Source organism: Pollicipes pollicipes, unplaced genomic scaffold, assembly GCF_011947565.3.
Source record: "Pollicipes pollicipes isolate AB1234 unplaced genomic scaffold, Ppol_2.1 Scaffold_6686;HRSCAF=7923_pilon_pilon_pilon, whole genome shotgun sequence".
Taxonomy (NCBI): Eukaryota; Metazoa; Arthropoda; class Thecostraca; order Pollicipedomorpha; family Pollicipedidae; genus Pollicipes; species Pollicipes pollicipes.
In genome coordinates, this window is record NW_023596921.1 from 7,252,695 (window position 1) to 7,276,065 (window position 23,371).

At 56.4% G+C, this 23,371-nt stretch overlaps 2 protein-coding genes across 2 annotated transcripts in view; one reads left to right on the forward strand and one right to left on the reverse strand.

Annotated features, from left to right (window-relative positions):
- Positions 1 to 13,850, forward strand: part of LOC119107381 (protein furry) — a 68,646-nt gene extending 54,796 nt beyond the window's left edge. Inside the window, exons 16-27 of the mRNA XM_037230814.1 lie at positions 844 to 1,019; positions 1,354 to 1,428; positions 1,633 to 1,809; positions 5,754 to 5,882; positions 7,192 to 7,310; positions 8,038 to 8,176; positions 9,411 to 9,566; positions 9,940 to 10,101; positions 11,084 to 11,257; positions 11,618 to 11,817; positions 12,650 to 12,738; positions 13,514 to 13,850. Coding sequence (XP_037086709.1) covers positions 844 to 1,019; positions 1,354 to 1,428; positions 1,633 to 1,809; positions 5,754 to 5,882; positions 7,192 to 7,310; positions 8,038 to 8,176; positions 9,411 to 9,566; positions 9,940 to 10,101; positions 11,084 to 11,257; positions 11,618 to 11,817; positions 12,650 to 12,738; positions 13,514 to 13,671 — 1,754 coding nt within the window. The 3' untranslated portion in view covers positions 13,672 to 13,850. The remainder of the gene's footprint in view (positions 1 to 843; positions 1,020 to 1,353; positions 1,429 to 1,632; positions 1,810 to 5,753; positions 5,883 to 7,191; positions 7,311 to 8,037; positions 8,177 to 9,410; positions 9,567 to 9,939; positions 10,102 to 11,083; positions 11,258 to 11,617; positions 11,818 to 12,649; positions 12,739 to 13,513) is intronic.
- A 3,944-nt stretch (positions 13,851 to 17,794) lies between these two features.
- Positions 17,795 to 18,193, reverse strand: LOC119107382 (fatty acid-binding protein, muscle). Its single transcript, XM_037230816.1, has one exon. It carries the CDS (start codon positions 18,191 to 18,193, stop codon positions 17,795 to 17,797), a length of 399 nt encoding a protein of 132 aa, XP_037086711.1.
- Between the last annotated feature and the right edge of the window lie 5,178 nt (positions 18,194 to 23,371).

Below are 23,371 nucleotides of genomic sequence, written 5' to 3' on the forward strand. Positions count from 1 at the left end.
CACATTGTTCGCAGCACTGAGATTGCGTTCGCGTTGTTCGTGGGAACGCGTTGGGACCAGTGTTATGTCTGTCATGAGGCTAAACCATCCTGTCTGTTCTGTGGGACCGCCGCTGTGAGACGCCCGTAGCGAGGAGACTGCATTTGGGCAGCTCGGCTTGCGTTTGGGTTGAGCTGCAATGGTATGTGCGTTGTTGCTGCTCTACATTGGCCGCACCACAAGGCTTCAGTTGTGTCAAGTTGTGTCTTCAGTCGAGACAGATTGCACCGCCGAGGGGACGTCATTGCCACGGGTGGCCGCGGGGCTGTACGTTCAGCCCGCCACAGACTGGAGTGGGGCAGTCGGTAAAGTGTCTGCCACCCGCCTCAGACGGGATCGGGGGGAGTTAGCAGAGTGTCTGCCACCCGCCTCAGACGGGATCGGGGGACTCGACAGAGTGTCTGCTACCCGCCTCAGACGGGATCGGGGGGAGTCGGCAGAGTGTCTGCCACCCGCCTCAGACGGGGTCGGGGGAGTCGGCAGAGTGTATGCCACCCGCCTCAGACGGGATCAGGGGGGTCGGCAGTGTCTGCCACCCGCCTCAGACGGGATCGGGGGGAGTCGGCAGAGTGTCTGCCACCCGCCTCAGACGGGGTCGGGGGAGTCGGCAGAGTGTCTGCCACCCGCCTCAGACGGGATCAGGGGGGTCGGCAGTGTCTGCCACCCGCCTCAGACGGGATCGGGGGGAGTCGGCAGAGTGTCTGCCATCTGACAGCGCTCGGTGACGGCGCGTGTCCCCCGGCTGAGCGCCACGTCAGCGGCCGGGACCTCCCGCAGTGACGCCCGTGCCGGCCGCGCCCGCAGGCCGCACCATGGAGTTCACGTTCGACGTGTCTCAGACGCCCATCATAGGACGACGCGTGACCAAGCCGAGCGCCGAGCCGGCCGCCAAGGAGGAGAGCGCGTCCCCTCGCCGCTCCGTCTCCACCCTGCTGGCGGACGTGACCAGCGGCGGCTGGAAGCGGCCCTGGCTGTCCCAGGTCGGGCTGGGTGCCGCGCCGCGGCCGGGCTCGCCGCTGACAGTGGCGGACCGACGTCCGCCGCCGCTCGGCGCCTCTGGGGCGTGCTGGGGTTTGTGACTGCTGGAGCCCGGGTGCCCTGTCTGAGTTACCGTTGCTTGTTGCTGTAGTGCAGCGTGCTGTGCTGGGGAGACGTCCCGGTCAGATCTAGAGCCAGATGGTGAGGCGGTGCGAGGCTGGACTGGCTGGGTGTGGCTCGCTCTGTGTGCCGCGTGGCCCGTTGTTGACGCTGCCGCTGGGACCCGTACGCCGACGGCCGTTCGCCCGATGCTCACCGAATTCGGCCCGGTTACAGAGTCGCACGCGCGACCGCCTGCTGAACCTGCTCATCAGCTGCGGCACGCGAGTCGGCCTGCCCAAGAGTCCGTCGGTGAGTGGGAGTGACCAGCGGGTGTGGGGGGGGGGGGAGGCAGGGGGGCTTTCGCTGAACATGGCCAGTATGATTTTTTCATCTAACGTACCGATGTAACGAAACCTGTCGTTTGTGACACGTGACAAGCTGCTGACTGTGACCACGGCGTAACTTGCGGAAGGGCATCCATGGATGATAATCATGATGACGTGTGGCGCGCAGGTGATCTTCAGCCAGACGTCGGACATGCTGGAGCGCCAGTCGTCGATGGCCTCGTCGACGGAGGAGGTGTCCGGCGTGCCGCACGAGTCGGCCGAGTCGCTGGACGAGCACGAGGCGCAGCAGTTCGGCGTCATCCGCGAGTTCGATTTCCTCGAGTACGAGCTGGAGAGCCAGGAGGTAAGCGCGCTACACTCGGCCGCGCTCGTGCTGGACTGTGTCTCACTGTATTTTACAAGGCCATTGTTCCGCTCAGTGGAGATTTAGCTGGAGGTGGTCTCCAGCTCGCAGGGCAGCCGGCGATCGATCGCGTGGCCACGGCGGGCGGCAAAACGACCTGCCAGATTCGGCGGGCCGTGTCGCGGGTGTGTCTGCGCACAGGCTTGAGCCGTGGATATGGGATGTTTGAATATTGTCCACTTGCATTTCGGTAACGATTTCAGATTCCTACAGGTGCTTGATGGATCACATAAGTTTTACTTTTCATGCGTCACACGTCAGCTGTTGCGTGCGACTTAGACGCGTACATAGCGTTTTCATCCCATTGAAAATTCGCAAGATGTAGCGCAGAAGTTTTAAGATCGGTAAGTATACGGCGAAACAACGGAATATAAAGCAACTAGCTGTTTGTCGTAGGTAAAATTACTGTTTGTATGATTTAGCAGTTATTTTCCCAGCGTATATAATTTACCCGGTGGCGAGGTGCAAACCAAACTGGTTGTCCGGAATGACCTCGATATATTTCCAAGGCCTGACAAGCCGTGGGAAATTGGTTTGTTCCCGGGACCTTTGAATGAATTGAGGAAGACTTTCCATAAGAGTTCATAAAATGGCGATGTTTCTTCTCATCACCCAAAAGTACACTCGATCCTGACACCCTGCACTAGCCATCAGCTGGTGACGTGACCGGTTAGCTTGTCTGAAAACCAGCAAGCCGTATTGAGCGTCAGTCAGCAAACAACACGCTAAATTTGTATTCCGTACATTTGGTGCATAGCTTGTATTGGCTGCGTGTTCACCCATCTGTTACCGCACCTGTAAATGTGAGCTTACCACCCGATGGTGACCAATCAGGGAAGTAAACTAATCGTACCCTTGGATTAAAGTAGACTTTGCGGTGGGAGTCTACGCGTAGGGTAGCACCGCTTACGAGGCTCTCAGATGTTTACTGTCCAGTTTTGGGGGGCAAGTGTTTGTGGCACATGACCAATCTGACAGGGTTTGACACGGGAGGCAGGCCATTATTTGCCGAAAACGGACAAATACAGAAAGCCAATAGTTTGCCACTGTTGAATGCCGACTGCTACCGTTCGGGGCGGCACTGTACCAGCCCGGGGAGCTAGGCGCCAAACTGTTGGCTTTCGTGACGTCTGGTCTGGCTGGCGGGCGCGCTATAGCGCGGCGGACGGAGGTGTGGCCCGGGCAGCCGGCCTGGCCACGTGTGACACCGGAGCTCAGACGGGTCACGCTCGGCGCCGCCGCCCCGTGAGACTGGACATCCGTCGACCGCGGCGCCGTCGCCTGGCCACGTGTGACACCGGAGCTCAGACGGATCACGCTCGGCGCCGCCGCCCCGTGAGACTGGACATCCGTCGACCGCGGCGCCGTCGCCTGGCCACGTGTGACACCGGAGCTCAGGCGGGTCACGCTCGGCGCCGCCGCCCCGTGAGACTGGACGTCTGTCGACCGCGGCGCCGTCGCCAGGCCTGCCGTGTGACACCGGAGCCCAGACCGGTCACGCTCGGCGCCGCCGCCCCGTGAGACTGGACGTCTGGCGACCGCGGCGCCGTCGCCAGGCCTGGCGTGTGCCGGCTTGTCACCTTTGAACGCCCACCGCACCACTCCTGTGGCCGTTTGATGAACGCGGACGCGGGACAGATATTCGGGGCTCCCTGGGTGGATTGCGTCATCTGTTTCAGTGGAGGCGCGCGCTCCAATATTCCGTGGCGTTTGTGTGATGTGACAACCGTGATGTGTGCGAGTCACCGGGCGTGTTTGGGACAATAGCGAAGATTTAGAGGCTTTAATCTTGGCCGCCGCATGGTTCCGTTCGTATTGAGGCGGCCGCTGGTCGATCGCGGGGCCTACAGTCGCATGGCGGGCAGCCTGGGTGGCAGCGCTGACTGGACGACGCTAACCTGGACGACTCGGGCGGCGGCAGCGAGCGGTCTCTGTGTCTCCTCCCGTTGCTTTTTCATGGGCTGAAGCGGTGTGCACGTGACGAACGCAATCAGCACGGGATGGGCGATGGTCTCCCACTGACAGCCGCGACTCCAGTTCAGAGGTTTCGCTGTCGTGTTGACAATGGTCGCTAGTGAAGGCCGTTGCCAGCCGCCTATAATCCGCTGGGTCGGCTGATTGCTGTCGTTAGGTACACCTGTTGCCGGAGTGGGAACTGTGAGCTCCTGTCTTTTATCAAGGCGTGACGTCATATATAAAAGTGTGACGCACCAGCTCGTGGTCCCCACCCCCACCTCCCGGCTAGTTGGGGAATAGTTTTGGTTTATGGTTGCCATTTCGAACGCAATGTGGTTCTCGTGCGGTCGTGTGGCTGACATATGTGGCTCAGTGTCGTCAGGGATCGGGGCGGCGCCACTCACAGTCGCCCGTTCACGGTCTCGAGTAGGTGGAAAAATATCGTTGGAATTTCTCGAACGTCGCTTCGATGGCTGAGCCGCCGGGGTCAGATCTCGGAGGCACGGGACGGCGCGCCGTGCGGCAACGGACGGGTCCCGAGGCACGGCAGCAGGACTGCGGTCGGACCGCGGCTCCTGCGGCAGCAGGTGCAGCCGGACCGCAGCTCCGGTGGCAGCAGGGCTGCAGCTGAGCCGCGGCTCCGGCGGCAGCAGGCAATCGCGCCGTGCCGCCGCCGGCGCTGGGGGGCTCTCATGGTCTGACCTTTCTGAACGATTCACCTCGGCCCCGTCACGACTGCCGTCAGGGTCGCAAATGTCAATTGGATCGTATAATTACTCTTGGTGGTCTTCTGCGAGAGAAGAACTGTAAGTGGTTTGACACCGATAATATATCGAGTGCGCCGATGCACACGACACTAATGCTGGTTCAAACGTGGCCCAGGCCCAACTCTCTGACTCTTCTGTGGCAGTAAGCGTATGCGGTTGTCATCCTGCAATGCTTGACTTCCAATCAGGCCACCATCAAGCACTTTTCGCACCGTGCCTGCTCACACCGTCACACCACCGTACTCAAAGACGTCGACGTCTCTTTTGGACACGTTTATGAAGGTCTGATATTTGTTTGTTCGCCTGACACCTGCGTTTCACTATGAAACAACTGCATAGTTCGTCGCATGTACCTGGACAAAGCATTGCAAAACTGAGATACGTTGGAAGTCACTGCTACCGATGCAGCCTCACGGCGTGTGGCGACAGCAGGTGGTACAGCCATGCTTTGGTGGACCATGGGCGTGGTGGTTTATCAACCAAGGGTGCGTTCGGCGGCATACCAAACGCTGCCCCAACGACAGGCCTGGCGCGCAGCCCGAGCGGGCGACCAGCCCAGCTGGCCCCCGCTGAAGGCGTCAGCTGACCCAGAGACTCGCTTGCGTCACATCTGTATTGGCCTCCCTTTCTTTAAACAGGGCCGAGAAGTATACGATTTATGCGCACTATCGAAGGTGCAGTTGTCGGTGGTGGCATTTCGTTCGTCGTGACGGACCATACGTTGATGTCACGCCTCTGCGTTTGGAGACTGAGAGAGTGTGCGCTGTCGGGTTTTCAGGCGCAGCGATAGGGATAGTGCTGTTCTGCTGACGGTATTGGCAGGACGTTGTTCATAGGAGGATGGCATGCTGTGTAACGAAAATGAGGGCGAATGCCGTAAGGGTGTGACTTGCCGTCCCGTCCGCCCGGGTAAGAGTGTAACCTGTCGTCCTGGTGACATTTAGTGTCGACGTAGTGGAGCGGGCGATGGTTGCCTGTATGCTACCAGCGGCTTGGTATGTGCGCGGGCGGAGCCCGTGGTGGTCTAGCAAGGTTGCGGGATTGGTAATAGCTGGCAGACGTTTCACGCTTTTCACTGTGTGTGCGCGAACCATGTTGTGGTTGTCGTGCTCTAAACCGTCTGCCGTACGCCTGCCACTGCTGACCTGACTGACCCGGCAGGGCGAGAGTCTGGACAACTTTAACTGGGGCGTGCGGCGCCGCTCGCTGGGGAACCTGGAGCCGGAGGAGGCGGCCGCGCCGCCGGCTGACTCGTCGCTGCTCTCGCCGCGCCACCTGGTGCCGGGCAAGGTGAGCATGACTCCGCCGTCGTCCGGCCCCACAGGCGCGCCGTGTCCGCACGCCCGGGCTGCCAGCTGGCGGCCGCCGCTTGTGCGGCTTGTCACAGAAGCAGTTGGCATGTGGCAGTCTGGACAAGCTGTTTGATTTTAGACGCTTTGTGGTGCTGCGGCGTCTGTGATAGATTGAATAAGCGCATTTTGTCGATTATTGCCACTGGAGTGCTGAGGTGAAACTTGTATGTGTAACTGGTGCTTACGATGGTTAGTGCTACGGTTTAGGGTTAGTTATGTAATATCGTTAGCCATCTAGTACCAGCACTACCACCACTAAGTGTGCCGACAGGGATGCGCGGTGCCAATTACTGGCCGTGCCTTGGTCGCATCTTGTTTGGTTGGAGCGCCCTTCGGCGGTTCCGGTTCATTGGTCGGATGGTCGCTCAAGAGGGACATTTTGGTTCGGTCTGTTCCGTTCGTAGGTAGATGAATGGGTATAGCTCGGTTTGCATCCAGCGTGGCTGACTGCCCGCCCCGCCCCGCCCCGCCACTCCCGGACCCTGGCGCGCCGCTGTTCCTGACTGGCTCGTACACAGCTCCTATCCTGGTCCTGACCTCCCTCCGGCTTCGGTCCTGATCCTGATCCAGCTCCACAGGTTACCCTGACTTGACTCCAGACCTGATCTGCCGTGGTTTGATTCTGACCCTGGCCCTGACGTCGCTCCTACCATGACCCTGTCCTGGCTGCTGGCCTGACCTCGATCTGATCCGGTGCCGGCCCTGGCCCTGGCCCTGACGCCGCTCCTACCGTGACCCTGTCCTGGCTGCTGGCCTGACCTTGATCTGACCCGGTGCCGGCCCTGGCCCTGACCCTGGCCCTGACGTTGCTCCTACCGTGACCCTGTCCTGGCTGCTGGCCTGACCTCGATCTGATCCGGTGCCGGCCCCGGCCCTGGCCCTGACGCCGCTCCTACCGTGACCCTGTCCTGGCTGCTGGCCTGACCTTGATCTGACCCGGTGCCGGCCCTGGCCCTGACCCTGGCCCTGACGTCGCTCCTACCGTGACCCTGTCCTGGCTGCTGGCCTGACCTCGATCTGACCCGGTGCCGGCCCTGACCCTGGCCCTGACGTCGCTTCTACCGTGACCCTGTCCTGGCTGCTGGCCTGACCTCGATCTGACCTGGTGCCGGCCCTGGCCCTGACCCTGGCCCTGACGTCGCTCCCATCGTGACCCTCTCCTGGCTGCTGGCCTGACCTTGATCTGACCCGGTGCCGGCCCTGACCCTGGCCCTGACCGTCGTGGGGCTCCGGCCTGCTGTCGGCAGACGGTGCTGCATGACGAGTCGTCGGACGATGACGGCGGCAGCGTGTCCCCGCTGGACGACGTGGCCTCGTTCGAGTCGGCCTCATCGGTTGCCGGTGCCACCATCTTCGCACCGGACAGGTGGGGCGCGTGTGGGCCGCATTCCATCGCACCAGACGCCTGTGGGCCGGTCTTTATCACACCAGGCGCCTGTGGGTCGGGCCCGTCACATGTAGTTCTGGGACAGACCAGAAGTTTGTCCTGGTCATGGTCGAGACGATGTGACATTAGGATCGGGCCGGGTCGCGTGCCAAAACAAGATGAAAGCGGATCGTCGATGACTGCCTGTTGGTGCTGATGCTCTTTTCCCGTATATTTTGCTTCAGCCACCGTGCGGCTACGTGTGACGAGTCTAGATACATAATGCGCTCTTGTTCGGCTAGAATGCGGACCGTAGCAACTCCGTCGTACATTGGTCTGTTGAAATATTCCGCAGACCTACCCCTGTCGTGTAGCATGCTGAAAATTTGCGAAAAGGTTGGTTTCATACTCGATTATTTCGCTTGATTAACCGCACAGCACGGCGCAAAATTGGCACATTGGTGGGGCTTGCCGCGGTGAATGTGGCCGCTGGTCGGTATGCACTGCTCGTGTGTCGCGCTCAGCGCGTGCTGAATGCAACATACGGCCGCGTTGTGCCATAAATAGGCCGAGAGTGGGTGGACTGCCCGGCTGGGGCCTCATGGCTTGGCGGCGCTCGGTCGCCGCCGCGGTCCGGGCCGGCGGCGTCCCGAGCACCGGCCGGCGGGCGGAGGGGGCGGGGCGTGACGGGCGTGACGGGCGTGACGGGCGTGACGCTCACCGGCAGTCTGCTGGCGCGCGAGCGCCGCTCGTCCGGCTCTTCCCAGTCGTCCAGCACGCCCAGCGATGGCAGCCACGACAACGCCGCCGACCTGACGCCCTGCAACGCCTCGCCGCGCTTCGGCCACCTGCTGGCCGACTTCGCGGTGAGTCGGCGGGGCCGCGCGGCGGCTGCGGGCGCGGGGGCGTGGCAGCCGGGGGGAGTGGGTGGCACGGGCCTTGTGTGATCCGCTGCGGGGTCCAGGTGTCGGTGATTTTGGCTGCTCCTTACGCTCCATTAGCTGTGCGAAGTTGTGACATCGGCGCGAGCCCTTTCAAAGGCTGGTGCCTCTGTCGCGTACTATTGCTGGGGCAGTAAGTTACGTCGGTGTTAGGGTTAGGTGGGCCGATGCAAAGGAGACAGGACCGGCACTATTTCTGCTCCGGTAAGCCAGCCGAAAGTCATTTTCAAAATCGTGCTAGAACAAATGCCACTTTGTTTTGGAAATATAACAGTGGGAAAGTGTGGACGTAGGTGTAGAAGGGGCAATGTGGGGTCTCAATTACCGTATCAATGTGCACAAAGCGTGGCCGTTGGTCTGTTACCACTCCCCAGCATTGTTGGGGCATTGCACACATATTGGCTGCAATTTTCTCGATGCGACAATTCGCTGCAGAAACCGGCAGATCGTCACAACCAAGCAGGGTGGTCGGCCGTTTCGGCGTCATCTCTAGTGGCGTTTCCGCGAAGAATTAATTTTATCCCAGCACTGTACTTAAAGGCAATGTTTCACATTTGAAGGTATTGAAACAAACATCATTGTTATGAGATAAGCTCACTTATAACTATTGGTATACTTTTAACTGGAAGGCTGCTTAAGACAACAAAATTTCTACGTTTAGTAAATGTGCTCCTCAATGCGTCTTTGTGTGAATGCGCCGTGGAACGTTTGTGTGACGTTAGAGGTGCTGCGAAACTTATTGTATTGTATAGTACTAAACGTGTTTGATGTTCGAATCTTGCGCTACCTGCACAACATTTGTTGAGAGCTAATTGAAGTCCGTTGTGCCTGAAAATAGTCTGCACGAAGTCGTCTGCGCATCTTTGCGGGCGGGAAACTCGGAAAATAGTGTTTTATATTTTAAGAAGGTCCGATTTATGAACTGCACTGAATGGCCTTTGAACCGGACCATTTCAGTTCAAACGTCATACAACTATGGCACACCGCCTTTAAGCTTGCAGGCTCCATTGTTCGCGCTCCCGCTTGTGACCTGCGGCCGCTGTCGCCGTGTCCGCGGGCAGTGGTGGCGTGCAGCGCGATGCTGCTGACTGGGTCAGTCGGTGCCCGGTGCGCCGGTTAGTGGCAGTGGGCGACCGTGACGCCGCCAACCGGCCGGCAGGAGGCGGCCGGCGTCCGCCACACGGACAGGGAGCAGGAGTGGCACCGGCAGGTGTCGGCGCTCGTGTCGGACGGCGCGCCACCGGCCGTCGCCGCCTCGGCCGTGCTGCTGCTCTGCAAGCTGCTGGCCGACATGCAACTATCGTTCGTGCTGGCGGCCGAGGAGAGCTGCCAGCAGCTGGCGGCGCTGGAGGCGGCACGGCCGCTCTGTCGCGTGCTGCAGGTGCGTGCGCCCGCTTCCCCGGCCGGCGCTGACAGGCAGGGCCGTGGCCGCCCTCTGCAGGCCTGTACGGTAATATGCTGTGCATCCCTGCTGCGTCAGCCGACGCGCCTACTTAGGCAGTGACTATCCTATCATCCCCCTGATTAAACGGCTTTGGAAGAATGCCGTGTGGGCTACAATAGGATATTAACGGCAGATCCGCACGGAGTAGGCGAAGCGGCCCGGTTGGAGGTGGCGTGTTCAGGTGTCAGCCCACCGGGCAGCGGGGCCTGACCCGTCTGACGGCCGCCGCTCCCCACCGCCCCAGCAGACGGTGGTGTCGACGCTGCGCGAGCTGCGACTGCCGCACGTGTACGCCAGCGGCCAGCTGCTCTCGACGCTGGGCGTGCTGCCGCGCCTGCGCTTCACCTTCCTCGAACTGCAGGAACACCTAGAGGGCTACCAGCAGCGACGCGACCAACTGCTGCGGGTCAGTATTCACCAGCTGCTGCTGGTCATTGTGCACCAGCTGCTGCTGGTCAGTGTGCACCAGCTGCTGCTGGTCAGTATACACCAGCTGCTGCTAGTCAGTACACACCACCTGCTGCTGGTCAGTGTACACCAGCTGCTGCTGGTCAGTATGCAGCAGCTGCTGCTGGTCAGTGCACACCAGCTGCTGCTGGTCAGTATGCACCAGCTGCTGCTGGTCAGTATACACCAGCTGTCGCCTATCAGTACATAGCAGCTGTTACTAATCATTGCATATCAGCTCATGCCAGATAGTTTGGAGCATTTTCTGCTGGTCAGTATATTCATATGGGCATATGTCAGCCGTTATGTATCCGACATTGCCAGTCAGCATATGTCCGCTGCCGGTGAGAGCGTACTGGTTGACACCAGGCAGTACGTACCAGTGTTTGCGTGTCAATGTGCGATTATGCAGCAGGTGGACAAAGTCCTTATGGTCTGTCACAGCGTTTGGACTTACGGGCCGTGCCACATAGGCAGGGCGTGCATGGTCTGCCTCAGTGTCTGGAGTGGTGCTGTTCTGTTTCGCCGACTAAAAACTGTCTGTCTGCTCTGCTCCAGTGTCTGGACGTCACGTGCGTGCTCTGTCTCAGTGTTTGGACGTGACGCGTGTGCTCTGTCGCAGTATCCGAACGTGACGCGTGTGCTTTGCCCAGTGTCTGGACGTGACGTGTGTGCTCTGCCCGAGTATATGGACGTGACGTGTGTGCTCTGCCCGAGTATGTGGACGTGACGTGTGTGCTCTGCCCCAGTATGTGGACGTGACGTGTGTGCTTTGCCCCAGTGTCTGGACGTGACGTCTGTGCTCTGCCCCAGTATGTGGACGTGACGTGTATGATCTGCCCCAGTATGTGGACGTGACGTGTGTGCTCTGCCCCAGTATGTGGACTTGACGTGTGTGCCCTGTCTCAGTGTTTGGACTTGACGTGTGTGCTCTGCCCCAGTGTCTGGACGTGGTGCGGACCACGGTGCCTCTGCATGGCTCGCTGGACAGCGGTGGACCGCTGGACGAGACTTACATGGAGCTGTGCCGCACCCTGTATAAGCTACACTTCCAGCTGCTGCTGCTGATGGAGGGATTCGCCAAGACGCTCAGCCTCATCAGCGTGGACGCGCAGGTGGGCGTCCGCTCCACGCGGCGACGTCCCCCACAAATGTGTCCGGTTCCACCCGCGTGTCATGCAACAGGTGGTCTGGCTGAGCACTCAAGTCCGGTTGAAACGGAGCTAGTTAAACATGATGTTCTTCCTCTTCCGTTTGGCTACGGAAACTGGGTTCCTTCACCACATCGCCTCCAACCCATCGCTCAGCCCCCGTTGGGAGCGCTTGTGCTGCCACTTGTGCCTGGGCGTCGGATGTCTGCGCCGCCGCCGCCGCCGCCGTGTGGTCCCACCCCGGATCGTGTCGCCGCTGCGCCGGACGCTGTCTCCGACGCGCCGGCGGCGGTAGACTGAGTGGGCGTCGCCCTCCCGCCGCAGGACGTGGTGGACCTGACGTCGGAGGTGACCCAGCTGCGGTACGCGCTGGGCCAGCTCCAGCTACAGACGGAGCAGGAGCAGGAGCTGGAGCACGAGCCGGCCGGAGCCGTCTCCTCGCCGCAGGAGGCGCGCGCCCGCCTGCTGGAGCTGCTGAACGGCGAGCAGCTGACTGCCGCCGTGCGCTTCTACAGGGCACACAGGTGAGCGGCGGCCACCGCCGAGCGCCGGGCGCCCGGCACGGCGCGGCGCCGCTGAGGGCAGGAGAGCGGCGGCCGAGGCGGCGCAACATCGTCCCAATAAAATCGGTGACGCTTACACGCATGAACTGGTTCAGTATCCGGGTTTGAAACTTGCCGCTGTAAAACTTGGTGCCTTGGTGCCGTAGAAATAGTCAAGCGCCCACAGTTTCATTGGTTGTGATCCGTGAACATCTACAAGGGACTTAAGGGCTGAAAAAGCGACGTGGGATTGTTAAGAGCACGGCACTTAAGATGCTGCGACTTCTTAACAGCAATGCCCATTACAAGAAAAGGGATGTTATCAAAAAGTTGTACTTAGCTTATGTCAGGCCACACCCAGGTATTGTGTACAGGATTGGTCCTCATGCTTCCAAAAAGATAAAGACAGGCTGGAAAGAGTACAGCGAAAAGCAACTAGAATAGTAAATGGGATTGGCAACTGGCAACAACTCTGCAGGAAAACCATGCAACCACGCAACTTTGGAACTCGTCTTTGCTGGAAGGGGAACCCCTTTATGCCGACTTATGTTGATTGTTGTCGTGGTGGAGATTATCGGATGGTAACACGTTTTACTGGCGTGAATATTACACGATTATTCTTACAAATTATTTTTAAACGCGGTCCATAAGGGGTTTCCTCTCCTACGTTCCTCTAATGCACGCAAGCACGTTCGTTTAGAAGTATGAGTGAGGCCAGTTTATGGCCGGATTGGTGTGTTGGTGCGGGGCGTGTGTGCGAGCCGTTCCGCGTCCTCTGCTCACCGTCGGCGTGCCGCCGGGCTCCGTCCGTCAGGGGCCAGTTCCCGGCCGAGCTGACGCACGAGGCTGACGACGTCTCCACCGTGATCGACCTCTTCTGCCACATCCGCTCCGAGGCGCAGCGTGAGTGCCGCTGCCGGCCGCCGGTGCTGTCCGAGCCGGGCGCTCGAGCGCGATGGCTGCAAGTCGGAAAGGTGGCGTTCAATTGCGCGCGGGATCCTCTGTCAGTATACCTGGACGTGCTCTCGTCTCTCGTTTGCCAGGAGTCCCTACCCGTTGGCTACGGTCGGTGGTTGTGACCCTCCTGTTTTGTGACTGTTTGTGTGTATGTCGCTTATCAATGACTCATTGATCTGCGATCATCCACCGATACCCGTGGTCAGCTGGCTTGGGCGCTCCTATGTCTGATAATGTTGTCAGTAGTGATCAGCCATTAGCCGTGGTCCAGTAGTTTAAATATCCCTGGACCGCGATCATCCACTGGGTTCCAGGCCGTTGTGGCATGGTTACGTGGCCTGTGGATGGCCGACCCACGATCAGCCGTCTCTGGATCCGTACCCGCGGCACTCTGACCCAGGGCTCCCCAGCATGTAGTCTCCTGACCTGCAATCGCTGGTTAGCGGCTCGTGTGGTCGCAGGCCCGCGGGTCCCGCCCGCTCTGCCCTTGACGAGCACCATCTCAGCCTACTCGTGTCGGGCTGGCCCAAACTCGCCGCTCATCTGTGGTCCCCTGCTGTGCGGTCGCCGTGTCGTCGTCCCTGGGCCGCAGTCTTCCTGGACTGTTGTCTACCTGACTGGTGACCGTCCCGCTGTCGGTGTGCGCCACACGACCCTGTCGCGCCGGGCTGCGTCTGGCCAGCGTTGTCCGGACGCCTGACTTATTGGCCGCTGTCGGCAGCTGTCGTCTCGCTCAGCCCCACCACGGCGCTGTGCGCGGCCTGCGCGGCGCTGCAGGAGGCCAGCATGCAGCTGCTGTCGGCCGTGCGCGGCCTGGAGGGCTGGCAGCGTCAGGAGCGCCGCCGCGCCGACAGCGCCCTCCGCAAGACCGAGTGCTGACCGGCCAGCGCTGCCGGTCCAGACAGAGACAGACATGCAGCTGCTGTCGGCCGTGCGCGGCCTGGAGGACCGGCAGCGTCAGGAGCGCTGCCGCGCCGACAGCGCCCTCCACAAGACCGAGTGCTGACCGGCCAGCGCTGCCGGCCCGGTCAGAGACAGACGTGCCGACGGCGTCCGGGGCGGGGCCGAGTGCGCTGGTCGCAGCCGGCCCACGCGCGGCGCGTGGGCCGGCGCGACGGTGCTCGGTCGGGCACGCCGCGCTCTCCACGCCGGCCGGACGCCGGATGGTGCGCGCCAGGGAGCCGGCCGAGTTGGCTGAGTCGGAGGCTAGTGCTGCTCGCAGTCTCCGCTTTAGGTGTGAGGTGACGGGTTTGGCAGCGCTCCGCTCGTATAATGCGTGTGCCGTCGGTCGCCGCTGCCGGCGGCTTGGGTCGGGTCCCGTGGCAGAGGGCAGGGGTCCGGACTCATTCCGCAGGCGTGGTGTGTGTCGTGGCTGTCGCCGTGGGCAGCGGTGTCGGCAGTGCCGGCGGCCGCCCCTGTCGGGAGGGAGACCGAGCCCGCCGCCAGCTGTGGCGGGGCTGCGCCCGACCCCCGGCCCGGCCGGCGGCGCCGGGCCGGGGGTTGCCGTCTATCGGGACGCCAGGTCTGAAAGCACCCGCTGGCTTGTCTCACTGTGCTGTGGAAGTTCTTGTGATCTGAAAGTACGCTGCGTATCTTGTACGTGGTGATGCGGCGGTCTTATGGTGCGCGAGTGTGTATTCTCTGTTTAGGTGCCCGGCACCACTGGGCAGGGCCGACGCTCCCCTTGTCACTGTGTTATTCAACAGGGCGAGCTGTGTGGCTTCGACGTCGGCAGCGATCCGCTCTAAAGGGCTTGTTTGTGTTGACTTGGTTCACGCATCCTCTGCCAGGAGGCTGCATACAGGCAACGCCACGTGTCCAGATCACTCAGCATTTTGGCAATTGCAAGTGAATTGTGAATTATATATGAAGCACAAGTGCGTGACGGACATGAGCATCAGGCGTTTTCACGAATGAGTTGTGTGCGAGTTGTTTACAATTGTGAAATATGTCGAAAAAGAGCACGTACGAGGGGAGAGTGTGACAGGCGAACAGGCGAAAGATGCTGTGACAGATTTGCCGGTGTTAACATTCTTTTAGAGGAAGGGCGTTTTAGAGGAATTAGTTCTACAAGCACAGGTCTCCAGTTTAAGCTAAACGGCGACGTATTTGGAACAACACCAAAAAGCAGTTAGATATAAAAAGAGAGAAACCACTAAATATGCCTATGAGGAATCCTTCAAACGTATCGACTTTTTGTAATCATTTCGCGCAATATTCATTCGTGAGAACGGTTATGCCCGACTCCTGCGCGCGTGTCGGCGGTCGCATGCCACAGTTACCATCTAACCCCATACTGGGCCGCACGGACCCGGAGTGGCCGTGTTGCCGGGCTCGTGTCCGGCCTGTGCGGCCGTGCGGCGAGCTGTCCGGGCCCCGAGAACATGAGCTTGGACGATCGTTTGACACCCGGTTCGCATGAGTCAAGTTCGTTTTCCCTGGGAGAGATGTGTGCAACGTTGTCTCCAGTGGACCACCCCGGGATGATTATATCGCTGTGGAATATACAAGCCAGTGAGCTTTACCGATGTTGTGTGCCCAGTGCGTCATCACAGCATCATCATCGCGCATCACGCTCCGCGTGTTTTAGAAAGCCGAGCGCCTGGTGTGTTTGGCACACGACCTGTGGGACGTCCGCTGACGCGGCGCCCGCGCTGGAGCGTACTGGAGCCGGCCGCCTGTGCCGCTCTGTCCACCTGGAGTAGATGGACAGCGACGTGGTTTGTGCTGGAGCGAGCCGACCCGTGGGACATTCGCTGACGTGACGACTGTGCCGGAGCGTGCTGGAGCCGGCCGCCTGTGCCGCTCTGTCCACCTGGAGTAGGTGGACAGCGACATGGTTTGTGCTGGAGCCAGCCGACCTGTGCGTGCGCCTGGAGGGCTGGAGCAGTGGAGAGAGCAACAGGCTGAGGGGCATCAACAGTCGGGGCATTCAAAACGATTGGCACTGTATATCAGGGGGGGGGGGGGGCACAGCGGCGAGTCCAGTGAACTCACCCCCGACATTGCGTGATGTTCGCCGCCGGTGTCGTCCCGAAGACGTGCGTCGGTGCGCTGAGCGCCTCCCACAGACGGACCAGGCCCGTCTGCGCTCCCGGCGCGCCAGCTGGCTCCGGCGAGATAAGCGGTGTGCTTTGGTATTTAGCGGAGAGACAATCTTGTGTATGGATGCGGATGAAAATATGCTGCCGACCACTGGCCGTGGTAAATATAGAGTTTACTCACATAGCCTTTCGGGCTTGGAAAGACAGATGTTGGATATTTTCATGACACAGAAGTCCTTAGGCTGGAATCGAATTAAGGTGTGAAATTATCAGGTTTTTATAGCTCTTGAACAAAGTTTACCTTTAACTTCGCCGCGGTGAACGCAGCCGAGCAATCGCAGCCAGCAGCCCTGTTTCTTGCTTGATATTACAGTATTTATTTGAAAGGAGCCGCAGCCTCCAGAATTGTCCCTAGTTCGTATTGGCGACATGAAAAGCGGTCGGGTACTGATGCAGGCAGAATCACTAACAAAAGGTTCAAAGATGTCATATGTATCCGCTCACAGTTCGCTTGGAACGTGACGATTGGCGCACTGATACTCGATGTCGTGCTTTTCAATTCAAAATTATAATGCGTATAATTACTATAAACAGTTATCTTGTCATGACTTGCCGTGAGAATAGGAGCCCAGACATGTGTGCGATTATCACTGTGATCGGTGAAGTCCGGGCCTTCGTAACGCCTGGGGATGGGCTGGACTTCGGTTCAACCATATGAAACGGCACCAAAGCAGAAAAGGACGAACGTAATATTGCCGGTGTGATTACGTCCATGCCTGAGCTCACTTTGTCTCGACTCTGCGTGGAACGTCATGTGGAACATGTGTTTTAGATGGACGTTGGGCAATTTTGGAATGAATGAAATGCACAAAATGTCCATAGGCAGCTTATTCGTGGCGACTCGAATGGTTTGTGAAAACGTGATGTGTGGTAACTGTCGAAAAAGATGTTACAGCACCAGGCGCCAACCCGCAGTCCCGGTGGTCAGCGTGGCTTAGCAGCCGTGAGCGGTAGAACGGATGACTAACATAAACGGTGTTATTGGTTGAAAATCCAATCGGATTTTGAACTGAGTGAGTTGCTGCCAGGTGTGAACGTTGATCAAGTGGCAACAGTCACTTGCCAATGCTGATGGTATTAGTGTCATTGCATGTTATGAAAACGTATTTCTGTTTTACGAAAGAATGCGGCAGAAACCAACACAATGACAGCAGACGGAAGCACCTTGACACTGGAGCAGGGCAGCTGACAGTCAGAGGCGACCCTCTACCCTCGTCGGGTCCGGTGCGGTACTTCTCCGGTCTGTTCTGCGATGTGACTCCGCCACAGCAGCATGCCATTGCTGTAGCGGTTGATGAACCAATTGGAACGCAGCGCTGTGTTACATTTTGTCTTTTACCATGTACGTCCATAACATGACAGCTATGAATTCGTGTGTCGTACTATTTACACACCTCGGCTGTGATGGACTGCATGAAACAGCCACATCGCAGTTGAGTGTTTGTTTAGTTGGTAAATACTTAAATAAGTGAGTAAATACTTAAATAAGTGAAATGCTTATCCGTCAATGTATGAGGAGATACGGCGAGGTGTGGCACAAGGATCAAGATGATGTTTCCAGGTACTGAAGCTGAGATCTAAGATTTTCGCCGATTTATGCAGGAAAATAGAGCTAGAAAATAGAAAATCGAATTATAGAAAATACAAGAAGGGGCAAGTTTTTGCTAGGTTAAGGCGATTTTGCACGCTGCAAATCGTGAATGTAAATTTATAGCGGGAGGCACCACAACGTGCGCATCATTTTCGCGGTTGTAGTTTGAACAGCTATGCACTTGTTCGGAATGAAGCCAGAGAGAACAGGTGCTGTTCATGTTGCAGCATGTATTGCGGTAGTTACAGACGATGTTTTCGCCTGCTGCGTCCAGTTGGCAACCGCAGCGGTGGCCGCCGCTCCCCGCCTACTTCCTCTGATGTACCCTCACGGATACGACGTCGCCGACCTTGCTGGTCATGATCATTTGCGAGTCGGTGAACTCGCGCGTGATCTCCAGGTCCAGGCCTTGCTCGTGTCTCTGCGTCTCAACCAGTTTGTTGCCCTCCTTGGTGACCGTTCCGGTCACCGCCCTGCCATCTTGCGCGGTGAACTGATGTGGCTGACCCAGGTCAAACTCGCGCTTGCTGGAGTGGATGGCGCTAGCGGTGCTGATGGTCCAGTGGTCGCCGTCTACGCTGACGTTGACCTCAGGCTTGAGGTTCAGCACTATCTTCCGCTTCGCCGCGGCTACTCCCAGCGCCGTCAGCAGGGCCTCGTCGTTGTCCGCAGAGACGAACTGGTAGGATCCGGCGAACTGGACCATGTTGCAGGCGAGGAGACCGACACCGTGCGATAGCTAGTGCGACAGGCAGAGCGCGACTGAGTATGGGCAGACCCCTTGCCATCTCGACATCTTTGTTATGCCGACGTTCTGCTTTCATTCACACTAAAAATACACTGGTGGAGCCGGAGACCCGCACCTGTCCCAACGTGGCAAAGCGCTTGGTTAGGTGTGTGAGAGTGTTTGAGTCGTTGTTGACAGCGTGTTTGCCCAGTTGGTGAACAAGAAGTCGTCAGTGCTTCTGTGAGGGCGTCACAGCACGCCTCGGTCGACGAGTCACCAGGTCTACCTTCACCCAAGTAGCGCACATAGCCCGAACGAAGTCTATACTCAACTTAAATGCTTTTGACCTTCTGTCTGGAGTCATGTGTGGTGAAAAACGAGAAGTCCAGGAGGAGGTCCACGGAGGGGGGCACGGGCCTTCCCGAGGCCCCTCCCTTGGCGGCACTCTGGCTGTAACTGACAGCGATCGTGACGAGCTTAACAATGAATGCATTGAAATTGAAACAAAGGTATTATTTTTCTCAACGAAGGCATTGCGGTTCGAACGAAAAACCTTAGTACCAAACTAGAAGGATTTGGGAGTAAATTTTACATGTGGTCTACGTGACGGAAACTTTGACCACGTGCTACAATGAAGCGCTACTGAAAATTCATGAGCATTGCCCACACAGTGCCGGATTTTTTAAAGATCCATTTTGTTGTAGCATACCGCTGATGTAACTTAAGTGAACCATCTTTCATTCATTTCTACACTCTTTTCAACCTGGTAACTTTCTTATTGCTGGTTCTTAGTACCTATGTGTATCTAACTCACGGAGGCGCCCAGTAGCAGCGCCCAGTAGCAGCGCCACCCAACGTACAAGTGGCTAACTGTCCCTTGCCATTTGCCAAGGAGGCGAACATAGCCCCCTCCAGTCCGCTTTCCGCAACGTGAGCATAGGCGTAGGAACGTTTCAAAAAGTGGAGGGGGGGGGGGCAAGCTCAAGGTGTACTTCAGGAACTTTTTCTGGAAAGCGAGCCCGATGACCGGCGACGGGGGGAGGCGTGGGGATGGAGGCTGTTATCGCTATTTATTCAACTGTCACGGCTGCTGTGCTAGATATGCATCTAGAGCTGTTCATCACTGGTGCACAATCTTGCCTATTCGACTCATATGTTGTTTGGCAAATAAGGATATCCAGCTTCTCTAGATTATTCGTCCATTTTAACATTGTCTTTCCTGTGGAGGCGAAATTCCACGAGCGGGTAAGCATTTTGGGTCATAAAGGAAGCATCTGCCTCCACATTGAAGATGCCAAAATATGGTCTGGATATAGGCTAGTGAAAATTTTGAAAGTGGAAGTGATGGCTCGCAGTGCGACAGATTTTTTCATGCGTCTTCATTTCGCTGGCTGCTTTTCAAGAGATAAGACTTGTCGCAGCATTTTGGGCGGAAACGAATTCGGGGGCTTGAAACTGCCAGAAACAATGCGACAAGAGCCGTAAACTGGAGATTCTCTTTTAAGAATCAGGTCACATAATAACGCCCATCTGTCATATGTTTCTTATCTCGGCCCTGCTCCTGTCCACCGCTGGCCCGGGTGCCTCGCGCATGACTGACTGCGAAGTGATCGTACGGCTGCTTTTTTGCATACTTTTGGACCAGCGTTAATGCTACATGGTGTATGGAACACGTGTTGTACACCTGCAGCAGTATCTTTTTCCGAACTATCTTTCCCCATACCATACCATCGCAGAAAAATAGCATCCGGGAAGCTGTCGGCCTTAGGAATGAATTGGCCCAACGGACACTTCATAGCCCATCGTGCAACGTACACGACTTGATCTGCTTTTGTGTGTAGGCAGGGGCGTAGCCAGAGCCTTGCCAAAGGGGAACACAAGGCTGACATGCGCAAAAGCGACATAATTTTTATCTCGGTTCTACAGACATTGGGGACATCACGAAGGTAGATTGTGGATCGATATGTTTGGTTCCCATTTGAAGATGAAAATTTGATTGCAAATCGAGTGGTCAACAATGCGTATTAACATGACCAAGCCATATTTGCCTGACAATTTTCACCATTCAGTCAGAATCTTTTAGTGATGCAATTTGTGCAACGCGTTTTTTAACATGCGCGCTCGCAAATGTTAACAACAAAACCACAACACCAGGCGTTGCAGTCTCCATAGTCCGCGGAGGGTTGGCTCATCAGCTAATATTTAGCCGTGTCCCACAGGTAGACGAAAATGATAACGTTTCTGAAATGATTATCTTTAAACACTTTAATCGACAAGTAAAACAAATTATGTGACGTAAGTTTGAGCATGCGCACTCGAAAATTTTAGAAACACAAGTCTCGACTTCAGACGTTGCAGTCTCCGTAGGCCGCGCAGCGTCGGCCTAGCAGTTAATACTGAGCTGTGGCCAACGGATGGACGAAAATGACGACGCTTTTGAAAAGTATCCTTGAGCGCTTCATAATATCAGATCTTACATTAAGAAAGTAGTCTGAGTGCATATTTCACGTGTGCAATTTTTTGACTGATGAAAAGAACAGATTGGCCGTTACAGCACCGCGAAGTGTGTCGGGAATGTGGTGGTTGAACGGGAAGAGTGAAAGTAGGATCTCTATTTTTCGTATTTCTTGCCAGTATTTATTTATCTAGAAGATATATTAACGTGGCGCCCGCCGTCTGATGGCACTTGCAGCGGCCGAAACTTTTCGGTTTTACGAAAGTTGCAACCCAGACCATCCTTGTCATTGCTCTCGAGGTTGCGTGCGGGTATGTTTGAGCATTTTGACGTAATTTGTTTCACCAGTACATTCTGAAAAAAATGATCGTTTTTGGGCAAACCTGGTATGACCTTGCTCGTTTTTTTAAAAGATTCTTTCGACCCATTCTATCCAACGATAATGAGACCCCACTCTACTCAACAGTAATGAGACTCCTTATTTCCTTCCGGACGAGGGACTCTTGAGTAGAACACCAGGGGTACATTACCGTTTCCAGTCAAGGGCTGAAGGGCCTTTTCGTCTCATCGCTAAGTGTCTTCCGGCTATCATTCTGGTGACACGGGGTGGGATCTCCTGGTCGATCCGGAGGCCATAGAAGGATATACCACATCACATTGTGATGTAATATATCCCCAACACGGGAGGCCTTCTGACCCGCGCAGTTAGCCCCGAATCAGCACAGGAACCTTCATTGATGCAACAACACCCCTGATCACCGCAGGTAGTCTAATAATTGTCATATAGACTCTCATATAGTTCCGTGTTTTTTCTGTGTTATTCAGAGATGTTGAGTTCTCCCTGACCGTAAATTGTAGATGAAATGGGGTTCCTAATTTGCATTGACATGGGTAACCCTTGGTCGTCTTAAAATGCTCAAGATCCTGTCATAACTGGTTACTGATAAGAAAACTACCTAATATGGTCTTGAACATGCGTGCTCGCAAGTCATAACAACCGCCTCGACGCCCAGCGTTGCAGTCTCCAGCCCGTGTGGCGTCAGCCTTGCGGCTGTAGCATTAAGGCGATGTCTGGTGAACAAGGCAAATCAGCACGCATCTTCAATGTAGTGCAAAAGTAAGCCAAATGCAACCTTAATATGAAAAGTGGGGGGGGGGGGGGTGGGGGGGCAGCTAACATTGCTAGCTCCCCACCTTCAAGAGTGGGGAGCATGGCCCCTGCCCCCCCCCCTTCCTACATCCATGGTCTCAATGGACCAAAAGTAAAATGCACAAAATACAGCAGAATACATAATATGTGGCATTTTGTTCCGTACGCACTGGATGTACACAAAATGTCTTGCAATCTTTTTCCAGTGGAGTTGTACGTGAAAAAACAATGTAGGCACTGAGGCTTGTTTAATGAACACCTGGGGACACATGCTTACGGAGAGCGTACGCTCATAATAAGGGGAGGAAGTAGTCGACATGCATGCACCAATGGCACACATTATGCCCTACCCAAACTTTTAAGTGCACATTTCAGCAACGGCACAACACGACGCGGACCAAGGATATAAGGAATCGCTGCGCATTGGTAAACTTTGACAGAGGATAAACTCGCGAGCACCATCGTGAAATATTGATTGTTAGCGCTGTTGTTCAGGCAAGGTACGTCCAACAATAGCCGCCTGCTGATTGATTTGAACACTGATTTCCTGTAGCGAATTGCTTTTTGATCTGCGATACAGTTCACCAAAACCTTCCGGCCCAGCCATCGACGTCTCGCGCAAGCCTTATCATAGTGCCGCGTGCCTAACATTAGGATATGGAAGCTTGCATGCTTGATTATTTAATACTTTTTCTTGTTAGGATCTGAGCAGATTTTCAACGGTTGCGATCATTCACAAGCCTTTTGAGAAGCGCGTTTTGCGTTAGCTCATTCACGGGTGACCACGTATATTACCTGGACCTGTTGAATTATCATTATATTTTTTGAAATATTGGCGTAGAATCTTGCGTAACCAAGTGTCTCCCGGTGTACTGGAGTACCTGCATTTTTGGCATAGATTTCATAATTGTGAGAGAAAAGTCGTGTGTGTGTGTATTACAGTACTGTTGTAAACATTAACGGATACCACATGTGTAAACGTTGCCTTTTTTCTTTCAACGAGGGATGAATTTCTGGTTTGCATTCATGCGATGAACAGAGGCAGTGTCACCGACTTCCCTCGTAGGGCGAGCATATCTCAAAAACCGAAGTTGTCTCCAGATTTCGCCCAATTTACAAACTAATTTCCTAGATACATGAAATTAAGCACATCCACGTCTCAGCCTCGCGGAATCTTATGACTTGTTAATTAGTGCCTCCTCTTGGACTGGTGAGACTTTTAGTAGCAGCAACGCCGTCGTAGCTCAATCAGTTAGTGCGTGCTGCCCAGCCCACATTTGACGGTGTGGATAGGTTTAAATATCCCCGTTATTCGTCCTCAGCGCTCCACATTCACTATTTGCCCCATTTCCTTTCAGCTTCTCATCTAGGAGAGCAGACGATTCTTCCGAAGTCTCCTGAGCGTGGGCGATCCGAGCGTGGGTATTCCACGTATAGATCTTCCGGGCATTAAGTCTTCTGAACATAGTTTTTCTGACCCTCATCTTTCCCAATTCGGGAGACAGGCTCACCGTTGCTGCTTCGTCAGCGGCGAAACTGCTTCGTTCCTTTA

Bases quoted from the DNA above. Each gene is read 5' to 3' on its own strand.
- LOC119107382 (XM_037230816.1), bottom strand. From the start codon at position 18,193: ATGGTCCAGTTCGCCGGATCCTACCAGTTCGTCTCTGCGGACAACGAC.